The following is a 26,451-nucleotide window of genomic DNA, read 5'->3' as shown; positions in this document are numbered from 1 at the left end:
TATTCAGAAATAATTCAACATCACAGCCATGCGTAATGTAGCCATAAGTGCTAAACGTAGCATTTATTTTAGGTTCCAAGCAAGTATAATTCTCCTCACAGCCTCATGGACAAATATGTTTACCAGTTTAAAAATGGTTCAATCTCTTATATTCCTAATACATAATGTCCAGAGGTTTCGGCATCTTTTATGGAAAACAAGTCACAGTGAAATTACTAATATACCTGCAGATTTCAGGGCTTCTGAGAAAATAGATTTCTTTTCAATCTTTATAAATGGTTCCCAAGACCACCATTAGGTTCAATAATTCACTAGAAGGACCCATAGGGCTCAGTTTATAGTTATGCTCATCACTAGGATTTATTACAGATAATAGAGTCAAAGAAAAATTAGCAGAAGGGAAAGTTAAATGGGGTAAGATATGTGGGAAAGCAAACACAAGCTTCCAGAGTCTGCTTGCAATAGAGTCACACAAGACAGCCCTAATTCCCCCAGCAATGAGTTGTGACAGTAAATCTGAAGAAAGTTCATTAGCGACTCAATGCCCAGGGTCTTTACTGGGAGATGGTCACACAGGCACCCTCTGCTTGGCACACATCAACATTCCAGACTCCTAGGAGGAAAGCAGACGTTCAGCAAAAACCACATTGTTTGCACAGACAGTTCAGGAGCAGAGTCGCTCGTAGCAGCCAGGGTGGCGGGAACCCTCTTGAAATCTGTTTTCTGATGCCATTCAAGGGCCAGACTTGTAAGCAGGACTTTCAGAAGACAGCAGTCAAGCCTGCTATGTTAACACTTTTCTGCACAACTAGTAAACATTGCGGCATAACAATTACGCAAAATGAGAAGTCTTCCAACAACACCTTTAAAAGTCCAATTAGATTGCTTTAAAATCTAAAAGAATGACAATAGTATAGTCTCCTTTAGAAAATGTTAACAAGAAAACAGGGGGCCTAGATTGTAAGCTTATATAGCAGACACATTTAGTCCGAAGTGGTAATTATTATTTCTGGATTTCAAGAGGCTGTTTTATATACATATATATATATATGTATAACGTGACATTTGGAGATAAGAAGAAAGCCAATCAGGTTGGGTTTTCCATCCTAATGAAAAGGTGGAAAAAAAGTGGAACTAATAAAGTATCAGTGGCAGGGAGAGTTCAAATAGAGTCAAGAGGCTACTCTGGAGGTTGTTCTTACACAAGCTTCAGGTAGACCTTGCTACCTGTCATAACCTGCCAACCCCCAACCAAAACCATTCCAGCCAGTCCTAAAGAACACCTAGGGCAATATATAAGATTCCACAAGGGTTCCATGCACTTGAGTAACTTTCCAGAAACCTACAACCTCCAGATGGGTCCCTGGGCCAGATAAGTCCTGAAACCTAGAGGGCCCAGCCTCTCCAGAACATCAGATAGTTCCATCTCCCTACCCACATTAGTGACAGACCCTTCAACATGAAAATTTAGAATGGACATAGCCCAAACACCCCTAAAGAGAGGGATGGAAAGATCAAAGGTGATGATGGAGTTATAAAGTGAAGATAGGATTTAACAAATGAATATGAATGCTGAATCATTAAATTGATATCTCTTTTATTCTCCAGTATTTTAGAGCAGCTAGAAGTAAAAACCTTAATTGTGGAATTGTAATGCATGCCAAACTCAGCAGTATGTTCTACAACTAATTGTGGTACTGTGCTTTGAAATTTATTGCCTTTTTGTATATATGCTTTTTTTCACAAAGAAGAAAGAAAAAAAAGTTGATTGTGGTGATTGAAAAATATTCAAGCCTTCTAGCCTCCTATATTCTGGAGCAGCTAGAAGGAAAAATCTGAGATGATCATATGGTAGCCCATGACAAACTCTGGGATCTGTCCTGTAATTACTTGTTGAAGAGTGCTTTGAAAACTATTGTCTTACTTTCTTTCTTTGCTTTGTATATATGTTATACTATACAATCAAAAAAGCTAAAAAAAAAAAAAAAAAAAAAAAAAACTTTAAAATTTAGATATCACCTCTGCTAGGTGTGCTGCTTGCCTCCTTGACCCATAACTGAGGGCTGGTCCTCAATGTAATAAATACCAGTTTGCCATTCCAGGAAATGGCATCTTGAATAAGTTAAATAAATATGTAAGTAAAGTTAGCAAGTCAGTTAACTTTCCTCTAACTGTTCTCCCCATGCCTTTTTCTGAATAGGTATGAACTTATCAAAAACTATGAAAACATATTCTTATTATTAAAAAAAGACAACCGGTCCTTTTGTCTAACCCAATTTAGTTTCTGACTCTCATACAGGGGATTTTAAACTCCAACAGTCTGGTAAAGCCTATGGACCTCTTCTCAGAATAATGGCTCTAAACTGAACAAAATAAAAAAAAAAAACATAGGATTTCAAAGAAAATGCATTATATTAAATTCAGTTGTCAAAACGTTAAAAATTACTTGTGATATAAAATCTACATGCTTCTTTAAGAACACAAAAAATAATACCACCCAGCACCACGTCTAACAACAACCATCCTTTTGAGGTGGTACTGAGCATAAACAAAATTTCAGGGTATCTTTTACAATGTAATGCCATACAAAATATCTACGACTCTTTTGGTTCAGTAACACAAGTTCTTCTAATAATTTTGTTGTTGTAAAATCTCTGGCATCTGGCATCTAGTACCATGAGATCGGGGGATCATTAAATCATTTGCAGAGGTCACAAAACTTTTAGCTCAGTTGCAAGCAGACTTCCTTCATTTGGCCAGCACCGTATTTTAAAAACAAATCAAATTAGTTGCTAAACTAATGCAATTCACATGAAAATCTATGCTTCAGGATTCTCTGGGAAAAAATATAAAGACCCAGCCACAACGGGCTGACATCCCTGCAAGGCAAAAAGGAAGCAGAACGGGTAGCAGCTGCCTTTGCATATATGGAGCAAATTCGCCAGTCTTCACAGCCACTCTATGCAGCTTGCCTCACGTGCATGCATCGTCTACCTGGTGTAGAAGTACTTGAGGGCTTCACCTCTTATATATGTTTTTTTTCCATTTCATGATAACCCTCTGGTTGGATAAGAAGACTTGCGCCTTAATAAAGGGAGAGAGAATTCTATTTGCATACCCACCTGCTCCCCACCGACTTTTCTGTCCTTAACTTCCAGGGTGACCACACTGAGGCCCATGGGCAGCCACCTCGTTTAATAGATAAAGTTTTATTGAAACACAGCCACAGTCACCTGCTTATGTATTGCCTACGGCTGCTTTTGCACTACAGTGGCAGAGGTGAGTCGCTGCAGTGGAGACAACATGGACCACAAAGTCTGCATATTTTTATGCAGAATCTGGCCCTTTACAGAAAAAAAATTACTACCTGTTGCTCTAGTTGAGAAAAATTACCAGTTAAAGCACTAGAATTTTATACCTAGTTTATGGATAGTTAGGGCGTGCTATGTTTGCATAGAAAGCAACTTATTTTCCTATAATGGAGATGGAAGCATGCATCTAGAGACCTACGCCATTCTTCCCTATGGCAGTCAATGAAAACCACAGACTGTACCAACTGCACTGCTGAGTCAATGCACGTGTTTACGTGGCCAGAGCTATAATCTACAATGGCAGACTGTATTTTATAGATTACATAATAAAGATTATATTTTACAATCTATTAAATATGGGTTCAAAGTCTGCTTTCCTCTCACGGGGCACATGAACTTAATTAATGGAGATAGTTATGAGATATCAATGGCATACTAAGGACATAGTTTTGATTATACAGTTCACAACAAACACTCATTGAACTAATGCTTTGAATCATAGCAATCACAAAAAAGTTAACCTATCAATGGGGAATTAAGTTAGAGTGAATGAAAGAGAAATTGTATAACTTGTTGACAGTTTGTCTATAGAATATTCTGTGGGGAAAAAATGTTAGCTACTTTGCAAAGCCAAAGCAATATGTGATAGTCTAAAGAATACGGGTTTTATAATCAATCAGAGCTGGGTACAAATCCACACCCTGACCCAGAAGTTAGCTGACAACTAGCTGCCCCTTCTCAGAACCTCAGCCTCCTTAATGATGAAAGGAAGATTATACTGCCTCATTTACGTCATTGATAGGATTTAATAAGATAATTATCATATGTAAAATGTGTTGAAGTGACTGGCTGTATAATAGGCTCCCCAAATGGTAGTTATTATCAGTAATCACTAGAGGATATTTTCTGACAATCTATCTCGTGCTCCTTAGATTTTTTCTTAGGACACTGAATGACAGAGTGCCCTGTTTCCATATTTTGCCAAGTTATTGGGACTGTCCATCAAAAGTAAAGGAGCTGGAATTATAAAATTGAATGGATGAAGAGAAGAGGTTATGTAAAGGGAAGAAGCCTTCTGGTGCAACTTAGTGCACGGGCCCCTGCAAAGAGGCAGCTGCACCATCACCTGATCCCACTGAAAATATGCCTATTATCACGCATAGCCAGCCACACTGGTATAACCAGCAAACCGTGTATGTGTGTGTGTGTGTGTGTGTGTGTGTGTGTGTGTGCAGGGGCGTGATATGCATGTGCTCAGATGTATGAAAGAGAAAAAGAAGTGATAAAACAGGTGATGAACTTACTTTGAAGAACCAAAATTTATTTTCTAGGGGCAACTTGTCTTAAGCATCCCTCCAGGAAACCTTGCAATGTAACGCAACTGGTTATATGATAGTCGACCTTTTGGGCCTGAATTTCCTCATGTGTTTTAACAGGAAGATAACTGCCTGCTTTATTTCACAAGAATACTATAAATATCAAATGAAGTACCATATAAACAACATAGTTTGAGGAAAAAAACACAATGTGTCCTGAGGAAAGTGACAATGATGGATAAGGGCTTGGGTCATTTCGCAATACAAGGGATGATTTCAAAGTCTGGCAAAATTTTGACGGAAGAAGATTTAGTAAGAATATAAGAGTTTCAGGTTTCTAACCAGCTACCCTTGTACAAGAAGAACGGGTCACTGAAGAAATAGAGCACTGACCAAATGATGAGAACATATAGTTCTGCTTAATACAAAAAGGGACTCTGAGCTCCCTAATGACTTTAAAACCTAAAGCAAGAAAGTTCTATATTTATTCCATACTCAGTGTTGGTGATTGTTAATTTGACGTGTCCACTTGGCTAGGCTGTGGTGTCCAGCTGTTTGGTCAAGCAAGCACTGGTCTGATTAATATTGTCAAGGAATTCATAAATGGGCTTGCATCTATAATCAATTGATTCATCTACAATCAACAAAGGAGATTGCCCTCAGCAATGTGGGAAGTCTTCTGATCCAATCAGTTGGAGATCTTAAAAGGCAGAACTGAGGATTTCAGAAATCAGAAAGAATGTTTTCTGTCTCAACTTCAGTCAGCCAAGCTTTCCCCCAGGGGGATGTGGTCTCAACTTCAGCCTCGGGACGTTTCCAGCTTACAGTCTGCTTTGTGGAAATTGGACTTCACGTCCAGAAGCTCACATGATCCACTTCTTAAAATCAGTCTCTTAATATGTATAAACATATATCTCCTGTGATTCTGTTTCTCTTGAGAAGGGACTAACACTAACCCAGCACCCTTCTGCTTTTATCATTAGCTAAGCTTTCCATACAAATATGTGTTGCACGTATTTGTGTTCATAAAATAGTCACACTTGACTAAGCTCCTTGAGCATAAGGATTCTGCATTTTTCTTTACGCTCTCTACAGCTGTTCACATTTTATCTTGCAGGTGGAGGGTGACCAATCAATATCTGTGAAGAAAATATTAACTGCAAATGCCATTCAAATCCAGTCAACGTAGTAAAAGGGCTAGGATGACTAATACCATGGCTCATCTTTTTCTTTCTTGTAGCCCTGAGAAGAGAATTACATGGACTTGATTATTTTCATTTATTTATTGCTATAGTGTAGATGGTAATTTGTCCCTTGGATTGATTTTTTTCCCAGATCAACTTCTGTGAAGATTCCACTTAAGGAGGTAATGGGAGGGAAGGATTATTTCAAAATACTTTATTATGGGCAGGCAATAATTCTAGATTAAATTCCCTAAGTGCAGTTACACAAACATATATTTCATCTGTGGCATTAAAGGGGCCTTAGCCAATGCCCAATGACCTGTAAATCAGAGCTGGAAGACTTCTTTATGCAAATTAAATTTATGTCATACTCATCAAAAAGAAAACAGCAACGAAGATTAAATTCTCAGCAGCATCTCAAAGCAAAGGATTTCTGTATCTATTTGTAGGACATTTCCCTGTGGCTAATTAATTTTAGAGATAGTGTCTTCTTTGAAAGAATAATTGGGAGTAAGCTTTGTGAACTGATATTTAAATAAGAAGGAGGGTACAAAGAGAGCCAAGGATGTAAAACAGACACCAGCTTAAAAAAAATATATCATTAAATGAGACACTTTTTATGGCAGTATTATAATTCCCAAGAGCCATTATTTCATAATTCTGTTTGTTTTTCCCTCAAGTCTGTTTTCATTTTGCAACTTAAATGATAAATACTCATATACTCAGGGGTTTTTTCCCCCTAAAAAATAAACAAAATATAGAAAAAAGAAAAGAAAGCTATGCCACCTGACAATGACAGGAATGCACTGCTGCAAAATGAAATACCTTTTCCACTCCTCAACTACCATAGCATCGTATATTAGCCCCCTGAAAACGAACAGGAGAAAGGGGATCCAGATGACATACCCGCTTCCTTAGATTGCAAGTAAGAGTGAGGTTCCTCGAGAACGAATTAGCAAACGCCGTATAGAAGTCCAGGACCTTGAGCAAGGCTTCTCGTTTGATGATGTGCAGGTCGCAGTACGTCAGGGCCCGGACGTTGGCACAGGCATGAGCAAGGGTGCTCTCCTTCCAGAAGATGTCTCCAAATACATCACCTTTCCCTGGGAAACAGTATAAGACACACATTAAAGTATCCATAACATTTCCTATCCCAATCGCTATTGTCATTCAGTGTCACATACAGTATTCACCTTACAGCATCATCTACAGCCTGGCGATATGACCCCATCTATACGCATACAACAATGCACAACACATCACATAACGTGTAAAATAACATCATCCTGAAATCAGTTCTTGATAGAACAGGGAGGGACTGGACTAAATGAAATCCAACAGAGAATCCCAAAACTTCATTGGACAAATGAAGGTAATCTGCCATCTTCATTTTACTCATTGTGACCGGAAGAAGCAAAAGTGACCTATCAGTTCCATCTTTCGCTCTGCTCCTTCTGATGGAGAAGGCAATAAAATATAATGTATGAGGATCTGTTTTCACAGCCTTTATAAATCTGGAACTTCTCTGACAAATATTAAACATGTACTATGCAGCAGACTGCAATCTGTCACAGTTTAGTTCCCCAAGGGTGCCGTTTCCTCACTTTCCACTCAGCCAAACCTAACACAGGGCTTCAGGGCTCAGCCCGGAAGCTCCCCACCCACAATTCCAAAGGCTAGGAACTGAGTTGGGTTGTCCCATAAACAGTTTCTGACAGGGTGCTGTACATAGTCAAATGTGGATGTCTTTGTAAAATTTTAAAAATCACATAGAAATCACAAATTCCCTTCAGTGTACCATTCACTAGTAATCAAATCAGTATTTCATCATTCTAAGTCAAGAATCCTTAATTGCCACATAAAGAGGATGAAGAAGAGTCAAAATTAAAAGTGTCCGAAGACCTCTGTCCAGAGGCAATTCCACAAGAACCCCTGGCTCAGAAGTGGAGTTGCTCAGGTGACTGCTATGCAAAAGAGAGAAATTTAAAGTAGCAAAGACATGGGATACAGCCAGGTGGAAAAAATCTTCCTAGAGGCACTCTCCCAAAGGCATATTCTGTACTCTCACTACAGCAATGAACAAATAACTGCTCTCAGTACGTAGATTTAGTCAGGACTGACAGGAGACAGAAAAAAAGAGAGAAAGAAAGAAAGGGAGGGTGAGCACAAGGGGGACAAAAAGAGAAAGAACAAGAGAGAGAAAGAAAGAAGAAAATGAAAGAAAGAGAGAGAGAGGGAAGGAAGACATAAGACAAAAAGGGGGGTGAGGAAGGAAGGAAGAGGAAGAGAGGGAAGGGAGAAAGAAGAGAGAGAGTAAGATACATATATACATGATGTCTGTGTTTATATATATAAAGAGTGAAAAGTGGGGAGAGAGGAAGAAAGACAGGCAGGCAGGAATCTTACATCCCACAATGCTTCTGGTCAGCGAGACCAGAGGAAAAAGAGACTGAAATCAAAGAAATGAGAGAGAGAGGTGGGGGTGAAGAGAAAGAGAGGATAAGAAAGTGAGATAACAGACACTTTGTCTACATGGGCAATGGGGAAACACTCAGAGGAACCATGTGCCTTGGGACTCAACCACAAGAGGCACTCTAGGGTAGAGAGAGGAAGTGTGCGCATTATTAAGGAGGTGGTTAAAACCAGTGTGATCAGCATAAAACGTCAATAAAAGATAATTAATTAATCATGAGAAATTCATTTGTCAAGAGATTGTGGTAGTTAGATTCAGCTGTCAACTTGGCCAGGTGAAGGCACCTAGTTCTGTTGCTGTGGACATGAGCCAATGGTACGTGAACCTCATCTATTGCTGATTACACCTGCAGTCTGCTAAGAGGCATGCCTGCTGCAATGAATGATGTTTGACTTAATTGGCTGGTGCTTAAATGAGAGACTCAGCGTAGCACAGCCCAAACAGCTCAGCACACCTCATCTCAGCACTCACAGCTCAGCCCAGGCCTTTGGAGATGCAGAAAGAAATCACCCTGGGGAAAGTTGTTGGAACCCAGAGGCCTGGAGAGGAGGCCAGCAGAGACCACCCTGTGCCTTCCCACATAAGAAAGAACCTCAGTTGCAAGTTAGCAGCCTTTCCTCTGAAGAACTAATGAAATAAATTTCCTGTTTTTAAAAGCCAATCTGTCTCTGGTGTGTTGCATTCCAGCAGCTAGCAAACTAGAACACAGATCCTCCAAAAATTCCATTTAATTACTGACATGGAGGATATTTGTCCAGCAAAGGTTGGTGAGAGACCAGGTATTCAAATAAGGTTTCTAGAGTTAAACATACTGCATGATAATAGCACTAACGGACGGACACTCTAGCTACAGGAATTTAAAAAGATAACCTCTGAATCATCATACATGGATGAATACCAACAATCTAGAAATGGCACTCACTTTGAGCTAGTAATTTCCATTATAGGTATTTACTCTAATTGTACAATCAGAGGTGCCAAAATTTACTTGTAAAAATGTTCACTTGATGGGCAGTCAGTAAAGTGGAAACACGATAAATGTCAATGAATTAAAAAAAATTCGTGCTATAAACAAATTCAATATTATAAATAAAAATTAATAGTGACATGGAGAAACGCTCACAATATATAAAGCAATAAAGCAGAATAACAAATCATACTTACAGTATAATCTCATTTTTATAAGCCTCATTCAATCCCTCCACCAACACTCTCTCTCACACACATACACATGCATGCATATGTATACAGACAAAGCAAGGAAATAAATGCATCAAAAGGTACGGTTCCCTCTGCATTATGGGATAATGGGTGAATTTTATTTTGTCTCATTATTCACATGTATTATTTCATACACAGAAGGAAACGAACAACTGTTATATGAGCATAGCCCCTGGTGAAAGGAATAGCAGGGCTTTTAAAGGACTGCTTGGCTCTACAGCTTGTTCCTTTTCCTCTATTGTCATCTCTGCTCCTCTGAACCAGGCTCTTAGAGAGAAAGAAAGGATGACGTATCGTCATGCATTGGCTCGTGCCCCCAGCACACACGTGTCCCAGTTCTAACCCCAGTCCTATGGACGTGAACTCATTTGGTAGTCACTAAATTATATTTTCTTGATAATATTTTGTCTCTCATTTATTGTCAAACAGAATCAGAAAAGTTACTTTAGTTAGCAAAAGTAAAACATCCCATAGTACCCAAAACAACAACAACCAAGCTTAGTGAAGCATAGAAAAATTCACAAGAATGACTAATTCTACTCGCATCAGAGTTCACATATATAATATACAATATTAATTGTTTTATGACATAGAATTCCCATTATGGGACACAACATATAAATTGGAGATTAGTCAAATTAGTTTAAAAGTGTGTTTCATTAGCTTATTCAGCTGTCTACCCCACCTAATATGCACTGAATTCACAACAAACTTTTATGGCCGCTCTGGGAAGACGGCCATATAAATCAATTAAGGAATTTCTCAGCCTCAACAGGACTAGCTAACGTCTTCTCTAAGGCCTGTTATGCACACATACCCTAACTAATCTGCAGAAATCACACGCGGAGATGTTGGAGTACGCGTGGAACGGCCAAGACAAGTGCTTTGTGCTTCATCAAGAGTTTGCACACAGTTTGGGTTGGGAATTCTTGTTCATTTTCATGCCTATAGAACACATGAGGCTGGTTTCTAGGTCAGCTCCCTCTGGATACAAGTAGGCTCAGCTATAAACATTTTAGAGCTTGAGAGAATTAACCTTCCCCCAAAGTCCTAAAATTAGTAGAAAAGCTAGCAGTCAACATGAAAGCTGTTGTTTGGTCTATTTATATTTTTCTCAGTTCTTTGCATCAAGTTTTCTGAAGCATTTCACTGCTAAACCACAGGAAACGCGACTGTAAAGTAGAAATACATTTTAAAGACTCATATAGTAGAAAATGTAGAAATTTAAAGGCAAAACACAGGCCAAGAGTTACAATGTAATTAAGGGGCTATTAAAGACCACAGAGTACTTGGATATTATGGTCCCCTGAGGTGCTGATTTTAAAGACAATCAAATTTTTTTTAATTTGAGATACTATATTTAGCTAGTTAATGGCATGGAGAAAATAAATGCATAAAAATTATCACAATCATTCATTAGTGAGAATAGCTGATATATACAACGGTATTTGAATTTTACTTAGATGTCTGTGAGCATATCTGGAGGTGTAATGATGGTTCTATGTGATGATTCTTCTAAATATGGACCTTAACCCATGTATGCATTTTTATTAGTCAGCCCTTAACTATAATTGATTACTGCAGTTGGATTATAAATTTTACTACGAATTCACATGCAAAGGTTCTCATTTATAAATAAACGATAATATGGGTTTTCAATTATATGATTTTAAATGGACTTTTACTATTTGTAAACAGCAATCAGCATAAAGTGATATCTTAAAGGGGAAGAACAGAAAGAATAAGAAAGCAATAATTAAAATTAAGAAATGATATAGATGTATTAGAATGGAATCTTTTAAAATGTTTAGAAATAATGCCTGTCAATCTTCAGTGACTGATGCCCAAAATCATGCTGCTGATAATGTATAACATATAAAATCTTCAAGATATTTTGAGAAAAAGTAAAGAATTATTACCTACTAAAGTTTTTCATTGATTTAGCTGGTAGGTTTTTATTTACATCTACAAAGAATGTCAACCAGTTCCTACTAAGAAGAAGACAAAATTTAAGACAGGTAACAAATGAGAAAATAAATAAACTACAACTCATCCAAGCTAAAAATGTTTGTATATCAAAGAACATTACCATGAAAGTGAAAAGGCAGCCCACAGAATGGGAAAAAATATTTTCAAATCATGTAACTGATAAGAGCCTAAAATTTACAATCTATATGGAACTCACAATTCAGCAACAAAAAGACAATCACATTTAAGCATTGGTAAAGGACTTGAATAGACATTTCTCCGGAGAAGATACACAAATGATGAGAAAGCACATGAGAAGATGTTCAACATCATTAGCTATCAGGGAAAAGCAAGTCAAAACCACACAATGAGGCACCACTTCTTACCTACTAGGATATCTATTAGATAGATAGATAGATAGATAGATAGATAGATAGATAGATAGATAGATAGATAGATAGATAGATAGATAGATAGATAGACAGACAGACAGGCAGACAGATAGATTAGATGGATAGACACAGATAGGTAGATAGAAAGAACAAGTGTTAAGAAGGATGCAGAGAAATTGGAACACTTGCACTTTGCTGATGGAAAGTAAAATGGTGCAGCTGCTGTAGAAACAATTTGGAAGCTTATTAAAAAGATAAAAAGAAAAAAAGAAAATAAGAAGATTACCATATGACCCAGCAGTTACAGTCCCAGGTGTATACCAAAGGAATTGAAGACAGGTAAACCAGTACATGTGCACGCAGGGTCACAGCAGTACTACTCACAATCATCAAAATAAGGAAACAACCCATGTATCTATCAATGAATAAATGGACAAATTGTGGTATAAACCAACGATGGAATATTATTCAGCTATGCAAAGAAATTAAATACTGATACATGCTACTGATGTGGGATGAGCCTTGCAAGCATTATGCTAAGTGAAAGAGAAGCCAGATACAAAAGGTCACATATTGCATGATTCTTTTTACATGAAACAACCCAAACAAGTAAACCCACAGAGAAAATGCAGAATGGTACTTGCCAGGGGCTGAGAGAAGGGAGAGATTGAGAACAACTGCTTAATGGGTAAGGAGTGTTACTTTGGAGTGATGGAAATGTATTACAACTAGATAAAAGTAGTGGTTATACAACATTGTGAATTCCCTAAATGCCACTGAATTATTCACTTTAAAAATGGTTAATTTTATGTTAAATTATTTCATCTCAATAAATTATTTTGAAAGAAAGCATATCCTTATACCAGTAAAGGGCAATGGTAGATGCCATCAAGGAGGGTGGGGAAATGTTTATAAACAAGCTGATGATGCCATGTACAAACAAACTGGCTATATACAGAAACCCAAATATATTCCCAAATCAATAAAGTCAGTAGAATATTATAGAAAAGAAATCCAAGCAAAAGACTAAATTCAAAAGTTGTTACATGTTGAAATTCTTCTCATTTGTCTTTCTAAGAAAGTATACGTATAATAAAACTGTTAAGTCTTATTACGTTCTCAAATGTTAATTGGGGGGCATTATGGCTGCAATTTTCATCTCATTTAATAAATGCATCCAGCCTCCTAAACCTAATTTCAACCTTAAACTGAAACCTATGCCGCATGCTGTGAGACACAGATATGCAGGAAATACAAATCCTACTCCCAAGGAGACTTTAACTTTTTAAGCAAAGAGATGCTTTAAAAAAAATAATTATAAAATACGAAAGAATACAATAAAATGCTATGGGAACAGGATAGACAAAGTCCACTAGGAAAAAAAAGAACACTTATTTTGAATCAGAGGGAATTCAGGAACAGCCACACCAAAAAGGGAGCACTGAACTAAGAGAATAGCACAGGCACGATCTTCCTGGGAACGTGAGCACAGTTAGCCTCGTGTGCTGGTTTGAAAGGATAATGCACCTAGAAAACCCATCTTTTTATCCTGATCCAATCTTGCGGGACCAACCATTTCTTTTAATCCCTATTTGATAATGCAGGTTGGAAACTTGATTAAGTTATCACCACCGAGATGTGGCACACCCAACTGTGAATATTAACTTCTGATTAGAGGGAGATGTGACTCCACCCATTCCAGGTGGATCTTGATGACTTTACTGGAATCCTTTAAAAGAGGCAGTATTTTGGAAAAGGCTTGAGATCTGAGAGAACCGCCAGAATGAAGAGACAGCCACAAGAACTACCAGAGGCCACGCAGCCAGAGACCTCTGGAGCTGAAGAAGGAAAACATCCCTGGGGAGTGTCAAGAAACAAGAAGCCTGGAGAGGAAGTTAGCAATGTCGCCATGTTCACCATGTGTCTTCCCGGTTGAGAGAGAAACCCTGAACATCATCGGTTTTTCTCGTGTGAAGGTGACCTCTTGTCGGTGTCTTATGTGGACATGTCTACAGACTTGTTTTAATTGGGACATTTTCTCAGCCTTAGAACTGTAAACTAGCAACTTAATAAATTCCCCTTTTTAAAAGCCATTCTGTTTATGGTATATTGCATTCCAGTAAATATACCACCTAGGTGCAAAATAGAACACCTAGGAGAGGCCAAGTCTAGAGAAAAAAAAGACAGAATCCAAAAGAGAGAACCTTGAATGCCATGCAATGGAGTCTACTTAATTCTACTTAAAGAGGAAACCACAGGAGGTATTTCAAATAAAGAGAGTCAGGATATGTCTAGCGCTTTAATAGCATAATTGATGACAGAGACTAGGAAGTCTCATGGAAAGGCTATTTGATATCAGTGTGAAACAACAGTACAATATTTCACAGATTAAAAATATACAATTTTATGTGGCCTCACAGTCATAAGGAAGGCACTGACAATAAGGGTGAAAGGAGAGAACGATATGAAAGTTATACTGGAAACAGAAGCTCTATGACTTACCTATTAATTCAGGTGGAATAGAGGGAATAAAATGTTTAAGACATTCTAGGAAAGAAATGTAAACCAAGGATTTTATATACAGCAAAATTGACTTCCAAAGTCATAAACTATATCATCAATATAAACAAACTCAGGGAATATTACTGTTATGGGCCCTTTCTAAAAATCTTGTAGACAGTATGTTTCAGACAGCCAAAATACCTAGAGATAATGGCACAGAAACATGTGATAACACTAAATATACAGCTACATGTAGAAGTAGGATTAAAAGAAGGTTTAAATTGAAAGAGTATAGTGTGCAATGGCTATATGTTCCAAATATGTAGATATTATACAACTATTGAGAATTATGATGGGTGGGGAGAGAATGGGGCTTACATACGGAAAAATTCATACATATGTTTTCAGTAATCATATTGATGGTAGTGGTACTATTACTACTGTTATTCTGAGATTGTTATATTGCTTTGTGGCATAAAACAAATAAGCAGTTATGGAATATTTTAATTCTATCACTCCCAGAATTCTCAACATGGAAGAAAGTATATTAAGATGTAATATAGAGGTGGATAAATAAAAACTCTGTACTACTAAATATGAATTGAATATATCTGTATGAGCTCATGGTAAATATCTGTATAAATATACCATATATATGCATGCAGTATAATATTTGTGTAAATACGTGTATATGTATAATAATTATATAAACATACCATATATATGTGTGTGTATTTATACACGTTCCTAATTCTGTCCATTGAAAGGGGCTAAAAACAATGATCAACCCAGTAGCAACGAGCATTCTTAGAACTCAGAACTGTTCTTGAAATATTGTGTCTCACTAAAAAACACTGAACTTTCTGAAGAAATGGTTACTGGCTGATTCCAGGTACTGGACAGGACATGTACAAAATAAGTATCTTGTCATATGAGACAACACGAAAGCTGTCAAAGACTATTGTATCAAAGGACACAAGAGCCACCTTGAAGGGGCTCCTACTGGTCGAATGTGATGGTTAAGTTCAGGTGTCAACTTGCCTGGGTTATGGGGTCCAGCTGTTTGGTCAACAAGCACCAGCCTGAGTGCTACCGTGGAAATATTTCTTGGATTTACACCCCATCAGTAGGTTAACTGTATCTATGGCTGATTACACCTACAATCTAAATCAACCTCAACAATGAGAGATGTCTCATCCAACCAGTTAAAGGAAAACTGATGATTTCAGCAGTCAGGAAACAAATGACATTGACCCCTACTTCAGCCAGCCATCTTCTCCTGGGGAGTTCAATGAAATCCCTCAGCAGGGTCTCCAACTTGTGGCCTGCCCTAAGGAGCTTGGACTGGCTCATTCCCAGAGTCAGGTAAGCCAATGCCTATAATAAATCTCACACTATTTACATGTATATTTATAGTCAGCTCTGTTTCTCCGAAGAACTATAACTATTGCACAAAAGATGGGACAAATTGAACTTCAATAAGCACAAAAATCTCAGTACACTAAAACTCATAAAATTTGTGTAAATCCATGAGTTCATAATGATATTATTTTAAAACTATCTGAACACATTCAGGGGTAAGAAGCCTATTAATTATCTCAAAAATTCGTAGGTAATAGGAAAGTATCAAACATTTATCCCAGGTTTTTCCAATGTGAACTCTACATTGGGTAACCAAATAACACATGTGAGGATGCATATCTCTATAAAAATATACCAACTAACAAGTAAACCAGTAAAGAATTATAATAACTCCATTTCAGAATCTGCAGTGAACTAATGGTACTAGGCATTGAGTACTGATGGCTGGCAAAACCATAAAAGAGATTCAAGCAGACATGATTAGTCTCCTGAAGAAAGAACACATTCACATCTGTGGTCTCTAAAGGGACTGAACTTGGTCTGATCAAGCCTCTGGATCCACCTGCCAATTTTTTTTAAACTTTTTTTTATTAATTAAAAAAAATTAACAAACAAAACATTAAGATATCATTCCATTCTACATATACAATCAGTAATTCTTAATATCATCACATAGTTGCATATTCATCATTTCTTAGAACATTTGCATCGATTTAGAAAAAGAAATAAAAAGACAACAGAAAAAGAAATAAAATTATAATAGAGAAAAAAAAGATTATACATGCCATACCCCTTACCCCTCGCTTTCATTTACCATAAGCATTTCAAACTAAATTGATTTTAACATTTGTTCCCCGTATTATTTATTTTTATTCCATATGTTCTACTCTTCTGTTGATATAGTAGCTAAAAGGAGCATCAGACATAAGGTTTTCACATTCACAGAGTCTCATTATGAAAGCTATATCATTGTTCAATCATTATCAAGAAACATGGCTACTGGAACACTGCACTACATTTTCAGGCAATTCCCTCCAGCCTCTCCACTACATCTTGAACAACAAGGTGATATCTACTTAATGCGTAAGAATAACCTCCAGGATAACCTCTCGACTCTGTTTGGAATCTCTCAGCCATTGACACTTAGTCTCATTTCACTCTTCCCCCTTTGGTCAAGAAGGTTCTCTCAATCCCTTGATGTTAAATCTCAGCTCATTCTAGGGTTTTTCTCAGTCCCTTGATGCTGAGTCTCAGCTCATTCCAGGATTTCTGTCCCACATTGCCAGGAAGGTCCACACCCCTGGGAGTCATGTCCCACACAGAGAGGGGGAGGGTGGTGAGACTGCTCGTCATGTTGGCTGGAGAGAGAGCCACATATGAGCAACAAAAGAGGCTCTCTTGGGGGTGACTCTTAGGCCTAAATTTTAAGTAGACTTGACCTATCCTTTGTGGGGTTAAGTTTCATGTGAACAAACCCCAAGACTGGGGGCTTTGCCTATACCTTTGGTTGTCCACACTGCTTGTGATGATATCAAGAATTCAACTTGGGGAAGTTGAATTTCTCCCTGCTCTCACCATTCCCCGAAGGGGGCTTGCAAATATTTTTCCAGTCACTGATCAAATCACTCTGGGATACATCGGGGCATCCCTCTGGACAAACGAACAAAATCTCATGTCCTACCTGAGATTCCAAGTACTTATGACATTCACTGAAACTATCTACATGAGTTATATTAGGAAATGCTCTAGTCAAAATATAAATTTTGTAACAAATAAACATTTTTTGCTTTAGTCTCACACACAAGGTGATATTTTAAAGTATTAATTACCATCTATTTTCAGCACCCTGCAATAATAACATTCCTTTGTTCTTCCTCATGCAAAAACATTTTTAAAATTTGTACATTGTACATTTCACGATTATTATACACTCTAGGCATTCCTAGATTATACCGTCTCGATCTTTAACATCTATCTTTCTTTCTGATTTCATTTATGTCCCCAGCCCTCCTCCCTCTATCATTCTCACATGAAGCTTCATTCAGTGTTTTAACATAATTACATTACAATTAGGTAGTATTGTGCTGTCCATTTCTGAGTTTTTGTATCCAATCCTGTTGCACAGCCTGTATCACTTCAGCTCCAATTACCAAATATCTTACCCTATTTCTATCTCCTGATGGTCGCTGTTACCAACGACATATTCCAAGTTTATTCACTAATGTCAGTTCATATCAATGAGACCATACAGTATTTGTCCTTTAGTTTTTAGCTAGTCTCACTCAGCATAATGTTCTCTAGGTCCATCCATGTTGTTACAGACTTCAAAAGTTTATTCTGTCTTAAAGCTGCATAATATTCCATCGTATGTATATACCACAGTTTGTTTAGCCACTCGTCTGTTGATGGACATTTTAGCTGTTTCCATCTCTTTGTAGTTGTAAATAATGCTGCTATAAATATTGGTGTGCAAGTGTCCATTTGTGTCTTTGCCCTTAAGTCCTCTGAGTAGATACGTAGCAATGGTATTGCTGGGTCATATGGCAATTCTATATTCAGCTTTTTGAGGAACCGCCAAACTGCCTTCCACAGTGGTTGCACCATTTGACATTCCCACCAACAGTGGATAAGTGTGCCTCTTTCTCCACATCCTCTCCAGCACTTGTCATTTTCTGTTTTGTTGATAATGGCCATTCTGGTGGGTGTGAGATGATATCTCATTGTGGTTTTAATTTGCATTTCTCTAATGGCCAGGGACGTTGAGCATCTCTTCATGTGCCTTTTGGCCATTTGTATTTCCTCTTCTGAGAAGTGTCTGTTCAAGTCTTTTTCCCATTTTGTAATTGGATTGGCTGTCTTTTTGTTGTTGAGTTGAACAATCTCTTTATAAATTCTGGATACTAGACCTTTATCTGATATGTCGTTTCCAAATATTGTCTCCCATTGTGTAGGCTGTCTTCTTACTTTCTTGATGAAGTTCTTTGATGCACAAAAGTGTTTAATTTTGAGAAGCTCCCATTTATTTATTTATTTCTTCAGTGCTCTTGCTTTAGGTTTAAGGTCCATAAAACCGCCTCCAATTGTAAGATTCATAAGATATCTCCCTACATTTTCCTCTAACTGTTTTATGGTCTTAGACCTAATGTTTAGATGTTTGATCCATTTTGAGTTAAATTTTATATAGGGTGTGAGATACGGGTCCTCTTTCATTCTTTTGCATATGGATATCCAGTTCTCTAGGCACCATTTATTGAAGAGACTGTTCTGTCCCTAATAAGTTGGCTTGACTGCCTTATCAAAGATCAAATGTCCATAGATGAGAGGGTCTATATCTGAGCACTCTATTCGATTCCACTGGTCAATATATCTATCTTTATGCCAGTACCATGCCGTTTTGACCACTGTGGCTTCATAATATGCCTTAAAGTCAGGCAGCATGATACCTCCAGCTTCGTTTTTTTTCCTCAAGATACTTTTAGCAATTTGGGGCACCCTGCCCTTCCAGATAAATTTGCTTATTAGTTTTTCTATTTCTGAAAAGTAAGTTGTTGGGATTTTGATTGGTAGTGCATTGAACCTGTAAATCAATTTAGGTAGAATTGACATCTTAACTATATTTAGTCTTCCAATCCATGAACATGGTATGCCCTTCCATCTATTTAGGTCTTCTTTGATTTCTTTTAACAGTGTCTTGTAGTTTTCTTTGTATTGTTCTTTTGTCTCCTTAGTTAAATTTATTCCTAAGTATTTTATTCTTTTAGTTGCAATTGTAAATGGAATTCGTTTCTTGATTTCCCCCTCAGATTGTTCATTACTAGTGTATAGAAACACTACAGATTTTTGAATGTTGATCTTGTAATCTGCCACTTTGCTATACTTGTTTATTAGCTCTAGTAGTTTTGCTGTGGATTTTTCAGGGTTTTCGACATATAGTATCATATCATCTGCAAACAGTGATAGTTTTACTTCTTCCTTTCCAATTTTGATGCCTTGTATTTCTTTTTCTTGTCTAATTGCTCTGGCTAGAGCTTCCAACACGATGTTTGAATAACAGTGGTGATAGTGGACATCCTTGTCTTGTTCCTGATCTTAGGGGAAAAGCTTTCAGTTTATCCCCATTGAGGATGATATTAGCTGTGCATTTTTCATATATTCCCTTTATCATTTTAAGGAAGTTCCCTTGTATTCCTATCCTTTTAAGTGTTTTCAACAGGAAAGGATGCTGAATCTTGTCAAATGCCTTCTCTGCATCAATTGAGATGATCATGTGATTTTTCTGCTTTGATTTGTTGATATGGTGTATTACATTAATTGATTTTCTTATGTTGAACCATCCTTGCATACCTGGGATGAATCCTACTTGGTCATGATGTATAATTCTTTTAATGTGTTGCTGGATTCGATTTGCTAGAATTTTGTTGAGGATTTTTGCATCTATATTCATTAGAGAGATTGGTCTGTAGTCTTCTTTTTTTGTAATATCTTTGCCTGGTTTGGGTATGAGGGTGATGTTGGCTTCATAGAATGAATTAGGTAGCTTTCCCTCCACTTCAATTTTTTTGAAGAGTTTGAGCAGGATTGATACTAATTCTTTCTGGAATGTTTGGTAGAATTCACATGTGAAGCCATCTGGTTCTGGACTTTTCTTTTTGGGGAGCTTCTTAATGACTGATTCAATTTCTTTGCTTGTGATTGGTTTGTTGAGGTCATCTATTTCTTCTTGAGTCAAAGCTGGTTGTTCATGCCTTTCTAGGAAGATGTCCATCTCATCTACATTGTTGTATTTATTAGCATAAAGTTGTTCATAGTATCCTGTTATTACCTCCTTTATTTCTGTGAGGTCAGTGGTTATGTCTCCTCTTCCATTTCTGATCTTATTTATTTGCATCCTCTCTCTTCTTCTTTTTGTCAATCTTGCTAAGGGTCCATCAATCTTATTGATTTTCTCATAGAACCAACTTCTGGCTTTATTGATTATCTCAACTGTTTTCAAGTTCTCAATTTCATTTATTTCTGCTCTAATCTTTGTTATTTTTTTCCTTTTGCTCGCTTTGGGGTTAGTTCGCTGTTCTTTCTCCAGTTCTTCCAAATGGACAGTTAATTCCCAAATTTTTGCCCTTTCTTCTTTTTTGATATAGGCATTTAGGGCAATAAATTTCCCTCTTAGCACTGTCTTTGCTGCATCCCTTAAGTTTTGATATGTTGTGTTTTCATTTTCATTCACCTCGAGATATTTACTGATTTCTCTTGTAATTTCTTCCTTGACCCCCTGGTTGTTTCAGAGTATGCTGTTGAGCCTCCACGTATTTGTGAATTTTCTGGTGCTCTGCCTATTACTGATTTCCAACTTCATTCCTTTATGATCTGAGAAAGTGTTGTGTATGATTTCAATCTTTTTAAATTTGTTGAAACTTGCTTTGTGACCCAGCATATGGTCTATCTTAGAGAATGATCCATGAGCACTTGAGAAAAAGGTGTATCCTATTGTTGTGGGGTGTAAAGTTCTATAAATGTCTGTTAAGTCTAGCTCATTTATTGTAATATTCAACTTCTCTGTTTCTTTATTGATCCTCTGTCTAGACATTCCGTCCATTGATGAGAGTGGGGAATTGAAGTCTCCAGCTATTATGGTAGATGTGTCTATTTCCCTTTTCAGTGTTTGCAGTGTTTGCCTCATGTATTTTGGGGCATTCTGGTTTGGTGTATAAATATTTATGATTGTTATGTCTTCTTGTTGAATTGTTCCTTCTATTAGTACATAGTATCCTTCTTTGTCTCTTTTAACTGTTTTACATTTGAAGTCTAATTTGTTGGATATTAGTATAGCTACTCCTGCTCTTTTATGGTTGTTATTTGCATGAAATATCTTTTCCCAACCTTTCACTTTCAACCTATGTTTATCTTTGGGTCTAAGATGTGTTTCCTGTAGACAGCATATAGAAGGATCCTGTTTTTTAATCCATTCTGCCAGTCTATGTCTTTTGATTGGGGAATTCAGTCCATTAACATTTAGTGTTATTACTGTTTGGATAATATTTTCCTCTACCATTTTGCGTTTTGTATTATATATATCATATCTGATTTTCCTTCTTTCTACACTCTTCTCCATACCTCTCTCTTCTGTCTTTTCATATCTGACTCTAGTGCTCCCTTTAGTATTTCTTGCAGAGCTGGTCTCTTGGTCACAAATTCTCTCAGTGACTTTTTGTCTGAAAATGTTTTAATTTCTCCCTCATTTTTGAAGGATAATTTTGCTGGATATAGAAGTCTTGGTTGGCAGTTTTTCTCTTTTAGTAATTTAAATATATCATCCCACTGTCTTCTTGCTTCCATGGTTTCTGCTGAGAAATCTACACATAGTCTTATTGGGTTTCCCTTGTATGTGATGGATTGCTTTTCTCTTGCTGCTTTCAAGATCCTCTCTTTCTCTTTGACCTCTGACATTCTAACTAGTAAATGTCTTGGAGAACGTCTATTTGGATCTATTCTCTTTATGGTGTGCTGCACTTCTTGAATCTGTAATTTTAGGTCTTTCATAAGAGTTGGTAAATTTTCAGTGATAATTTCTTCCATTAGTTTTTCTCCTCCTTTTCCCTTCTCTTCTCCTTCTGGGACCCCGCTTTAATAATATTTGTGCGCTTCATATTATCATTCAATTCCCTGAGTCCTTGCTCATATTTTTCCATTCTTTTCCCTATAATTTCTGTTTCTTTTTGGATTTCAGATGTTCCATCCTCCAGTTCACTAATCCTAACCTCTGTCTCTTGAAATCTACCATTGTAGGTTCCATTGTTTTTTTCATCTCTTCTACTGTATCTTTCATTCCCATAAGTTCTATGATTTGTTTTTTCAGACTTTCCATTTCTTCTTTTTGTTCATTCCTTGCCTTCTTCATGTCCTCCCTCAATTCATTGATTTGGTTTTTGATGAGGTTTTCCATTTCTGTTCGTATATTCAGAATTAGTTGTCTCAGCTCCTCTATCTCAGTTGAACTATTGGTTTGTTCCTTTGACTGGGCTATATCTTCAATTTTCCTGATGTGATTTGTTATTTTTTGCTGGCATCTAGACATTTAATTACCTTAATTAGTTTATTCTGGAGATTGCTTTCACTTATCTTACCTAGGGTTTTCTTGCTAGATGAGTTTGTTGTCTATCTGTTTTTTGACCTTCAGTTCAGCTTTTTCTGGGCCTCTAGCTTAAGTTTTGTTTAACAGAGGGTAATTTTTCAGTTCTTGTGTCTTGTTTCTTGTCTTGCTTGTAAGGTGTCTTTTCCGTCCCCACCCTTAGGAGGGTCTACATAGGTATTACAGACTCCAGCCAGGTTTTCCCGGACTAAACTGGCCTCCTATCAGAGGGAAGGAGTCACCTATGTCAGTTTTCCCTGAGGGTGAGACCCAGCAGGTTGAAAGACTCTCCTGTGAAGTCTCCGGGCTCTGTTTTTCTTATCCTGCTCAGTATGTGGCACTTGTCTGACTGCAGGTCCCACCAGCATAAGATGATGCGGTACCTTTAACTTTGGCAGACTCTCCCTGCTGGGGGCATGGTGGAGACAGAGGAGAGGCTGTAGGCTGGTTTTAATGGCTTCAAATTGCCAAGCCCTGGGGTCTGAATTCCTTGAGAGAGGGATTCCACCCAAGTTGGGCTTCACCCCTTCCCTGGGGAACAGGCGGGAGACAGCCCTGAAAGCAGTCTGTTTCTGCCTATGTCTGGGGCAGCTGCAGCCTGAGTAGTCCCGCCGCTGAAATCCAGAGGCAGTCAAGCCTCCGTAGAAACAGCCACAAAAACTTCCGTTTCGTCCCCTTTCCTCTTTTTCGGTTAGCCCAATAAGAGACCTCCGCCTTGACCAGTTTCGCCTGAGCTGGGGGCCTATTTTTAGTAGTCAGAATTTGTTTATTAATGCCACAATTGGTGTTTGGTTGGACTCAGTCCTTGCTACTTTTAGAGTCTCTTTCCTTTCCCTCTGGGAAGCTGCCTGTGGGGGAGACGCGCCGGGCGCTGGCCGCCGCGGCTTTGGGAACTCACTGTTCTGGAGACTTGCAGCCGGTCCAGCTGATCCAGACTGGGGTACACTGTGTGTCTGGTTACCATCATGGCTCCGGGAGCTGTTCTGTACTCTTTCTGGTTATTTAGTAGTTGTTCTGGAGGACGAACTAAAACGCGCATGTTGCTAAGCTGCCATTTTGGCCCCTTCCCATCTGCCAATTTATGAAAATCCAGAGAACGGAACATGTTGTACTGCACCATGAGTACACAGTGAGCAGAGTCGAGACTGGGGAAACTTTGTAGGGGAAACGGTCAAGGTTCTTTAGTAGATAATTGTAAGGAAAAGCAAGGGATGGATATGGGACTTAAAAGATTTTAAAAGGTTTAAAAAAACATATCCAATGAAAATAGGCAAACTAAATTTAAATGTTTCGCTGTGCTGTATACAGAGTAACTACAGGCATTATACGTGTGTAGGGGTGTTATCAAAATTATATTTCTTAATTTGTGAGTTTTCACTGGTTATACAGTTATACTGTAAGATTTTCTGAATCCATTTTAGATTCTAATAAAAATTTAAAATCTCTGGTGATTTAGACATGAACCTATCCTCCAATAATACCTCTTCCTCCACACATAAAAAGAAGACTGAAATTTCAAAGGCATTGTTGAGTGGGAAACCAACATGCACAACTTACTAGCTCTGTTTTGTGTGTGTGTGTGACAAAAGAAAACCCAGTTATTTAATTTGTAGTTAGTTAAATTTTCAGCTCCTTGAAGCCAAAGGCAAATTGAAATATTGGCCCTGATCAGGGGAACACAAACAAGGAAAGAAGAGTGGAAATAAGACACTGGTTTGTTTGGTAGTTATAAGAAAGCTAAAAAAACACAGATGAAGCTGTATGGGAGGCGATATGATTACGTCAGGAAAACAAACGAGCAATGAGGAAAGCAAGTCGAACAGCCCTGCTCCTTCCAGAGAAGTTCAACATTTAAGGAGAGAGCTGAGAAGTTATAATTAGGAAATAAGAGAAGTACTAGGATGGCACAAGTTATTGGCTACCAATGGAATATATTCCAGAGTAAGTACAAGACAAAATTATGCACAAATGCAATGTACTATAAATCTGGATGAGTTGCACCACATAAAATCACAAAATTATTTCTGAAAATTAATGATGACAATATAAATTGACAGGAAAGGAAGATAATTAGTAAAAGATTTTTGCTATATTTTACCTCCTCCAGTATCTGGAAGGCAATACAATTTAAAGAGCATTAACGTGTGACTTATTATTATGGTAATTTTACGTGTCAAACACCAGCCTAGATGTTGTTGTGAAGGCATTTTGTAGCTGTGATTAACAGCTACAATCAATCGATTTTAAGTAAAGGAAATTACCCTCCATAATGTGACTGGGCCTCATCCAATCTCCTGAAGCCCTTAAGAGCTAACAATTGAAGTTTTCAGAAGAAGAAATTCTGCCTGGAGCCTGCAACATCAACTTCTTTCTGGGTTTCCATCCTGCTGTCCTCCCCTACAGATTTTGGAGTCCAAGACCGAAACATTAACTCTTACTGAAATTTCCAGTATGTTGGCCTGCCCTGCAGATTTCAGACTTAGCAGCCCCCACAAACACATAAACAAATTCCTTAAAATAAATCTCTTTATATGAATAAATAATGAGTAGGAATACAAAGATGAATATGAACATATCCTGTTCTGTTTCTCTGGAGAACTCTGTCTGATACAGTTGTGGTTTGTCAGGTAGCTTTCATTCGCAGAAACTGTCCCAAATTCAGTGGTTTCAAACAAAAAAACTACTTAATTACCTCACCATTCTGCTAGCTCACAAGATGGGCCAGCTTCAGCTCGCCATTTCTGGTGTGGCTCATGTTCAGCTGATCTGAGCAGATTGCACAGGAATCTGCAGAAGGCTGGTGAGTTGGCTGTAGCTGGCTGGTATATTTTAGCCTCAGCTAGGGTACCTGGGATGTTTGGAGCCTCTCCACATAATCTCTGGTACCTGAGCAGGGTTGCCTGGGTCCTGTCCACATGGAAGAGTCAGAGGTCCAACAGCAGTAAGTGTAAGTACACGATGCCTCTTGAGGACCAGCTCTGGAGCAGCGTCATCTCCCCCACACTCTCCTGGCCAAAGCGAGTCACAAGGCCAGTACAGATTCAGAGTGAAAAAATAGACTCTTCGCCTTCTCAAGGACGGAGCTGCAAAGATTTGTGGCTGTGCTTGGAATCTTGAAGCGTTTTTGCAAGTTTCACTTTCAGTGTAATGAATGCCACTCAACTTGCTGGACTCTGAACTCTTCCATGGCCCAAGTCTCAAAGATGTAAGGAGATTCAAAGATGCAAGAATCTCCCTCTTGTGTTCTGAAGGCTCATGAAATTCAAGCTCAGGTATCACTTCTCCCCAGTGTCAAATACCAACTTGGTAGTAAATTAGTCGTTTAAAGGAAGAGCATATTCTCAAGTATTTAGTACCTGGTTTAACTGTCACCTATTTAGTCAAATTTCTCAGGTTTTGTTTCGTGAAGGATTCTAAAAATACATATGGATGTGGTTCTTAACTCTTAGCACTGTTGTTAGAGAAATATTTTTTATACAAGGAAACAGACTGATAAAGCTAATATAGGTACTCTATTTTCCAGGAATATTTAATGAAATAGTTATATAACTCTAAAATTTGTTTAAAAAATTCCTTTTAAACAAAGCCTCATTGCT

General features: G+C 37.8%; 1 protein-coding gene across 2 annotated transcripts in view; it reads right to left on the bottom strand.

Annotated features, from left to right (window-relative positions):
• The window catches only part of KCNH5 (potassium voltage-gated channel subfamily H member 5), a 315,910-nt gene that overhangs the window by 57,285 nt on the left and 232,174 nt on the right, over positions 1-26,451 (bottom strand). For both annotated transcript variants that reach the window (XM_077122436.1, XM_077122437.1), the window contains exon 10: positions 6,718-6,914. In XM_077122436.1, the coding sequence (XP_076978551.1) occupies positions 6,718-6,914 (197 nt within the window). The remainder of the gene's footprint in view (positions 1-6,717; positions 6,915-26,451) is intronic.

The sequence above is a fragment of the Tamandua tetradactyla genome, chromosome 12 (assembly GCF_023851605.1).
Source record: "Tamandua tetradactyla isolate mTamTet1 chromosome 12, mTamTet1.pri, whole genome shotgun sequence".
Classification (NCBI taxonomy): domain Eukaryota; kingdom Metazoa; phylum Chordata; class Mammalia; order Pilosa; family Myrmecophagidae; genus Tamandua; species Tamandua tetradactyla.
This window is presented reverse-complemented; position numbering and strand designations above follow the sequence as displayed.